The sequence below is a fragment of the Penaeus monodon genome, chromosome 32, assembly GCF_015228065.2.
Source record: "Penaeus monodon isolate SGIC_2016 chromosome 32, NSTDA_Pmon_1, whole genome shotgun sequence".
In the NCBI taxonomy this organism is placed as follows: domain Eukaryota; kingdom Metazoa; phylum Arthropoda; class Malacostraca; order Decapoda; family Penaeidae; genus Penaeus; species Penaeus monodon.
In genome coordinates this window covers 32,111,970-32,112,414 of record NC_051417.1, presented here as the reverse complement: position 1 = coordinate 32,112,414, position 445 = coordinate 32,111,970, and the positions used below count along the sequence as shown (strand labels likewise).

The following is a 445-nucleotide window of genomic DNA, read 5'->3' as shown; positions in this document are numbered from 1 at the left end:
CCAACTCTAATCTCCTCCCGAACCGAGACCTTGCGCTCCCCCGCAGTCAGCTGAGCAGCAACAACATCTCCAGCATCCCTGACGGATTCTTCCTCCAGAACGTGCGACTCACAAGGCTGTAAGTATCTTTTTGATGTATCTTTATTTTGTAACTTTTTTTGTATCTGTTGTACCTGGTTATCGTACTTTTTAAGCGAGTTTTTTGTATTTGGCGCACCTTTTTAAAAAGTACTTTTTAAGTGAGGTTTCTGTTTGTATGTTTTGCTTTTTTTTTTAATAACTTTTTTCTTGTAAGTATCCTTTGCACATTTTTGTCTTTTATTTTTTATTATTTTATTATCATTATTATCATTATTGTTATTATTTTTTTTTTTTACTTTTTCTATCACTGGGATTAGGAAATATTGCATGTTTATTAAACCTTTCATTCGCAGTCTTAGCTGTG

General features: G+C 33.5%; 1 protein-coding gene across 1 annotated transcript in view; it reads left to right on the top strand.

The window, feature by feature from the left end:
• The window catches only part of LOC119593641 (relaxin receptor 1-like), a gene marked incomplete in the record, with an annotated part of 42,684 nt that overhangs the window by 17,614 nt on the left and 24,625 nt on the right, over positions 1-445 (top strand). Inside the window, 1 exon segment of the mRNA XM_037942592.1 lies at positions 47-118. Coding sequence (XP_037798520.1) covers positions 47-118 — 72 coding nt within the window.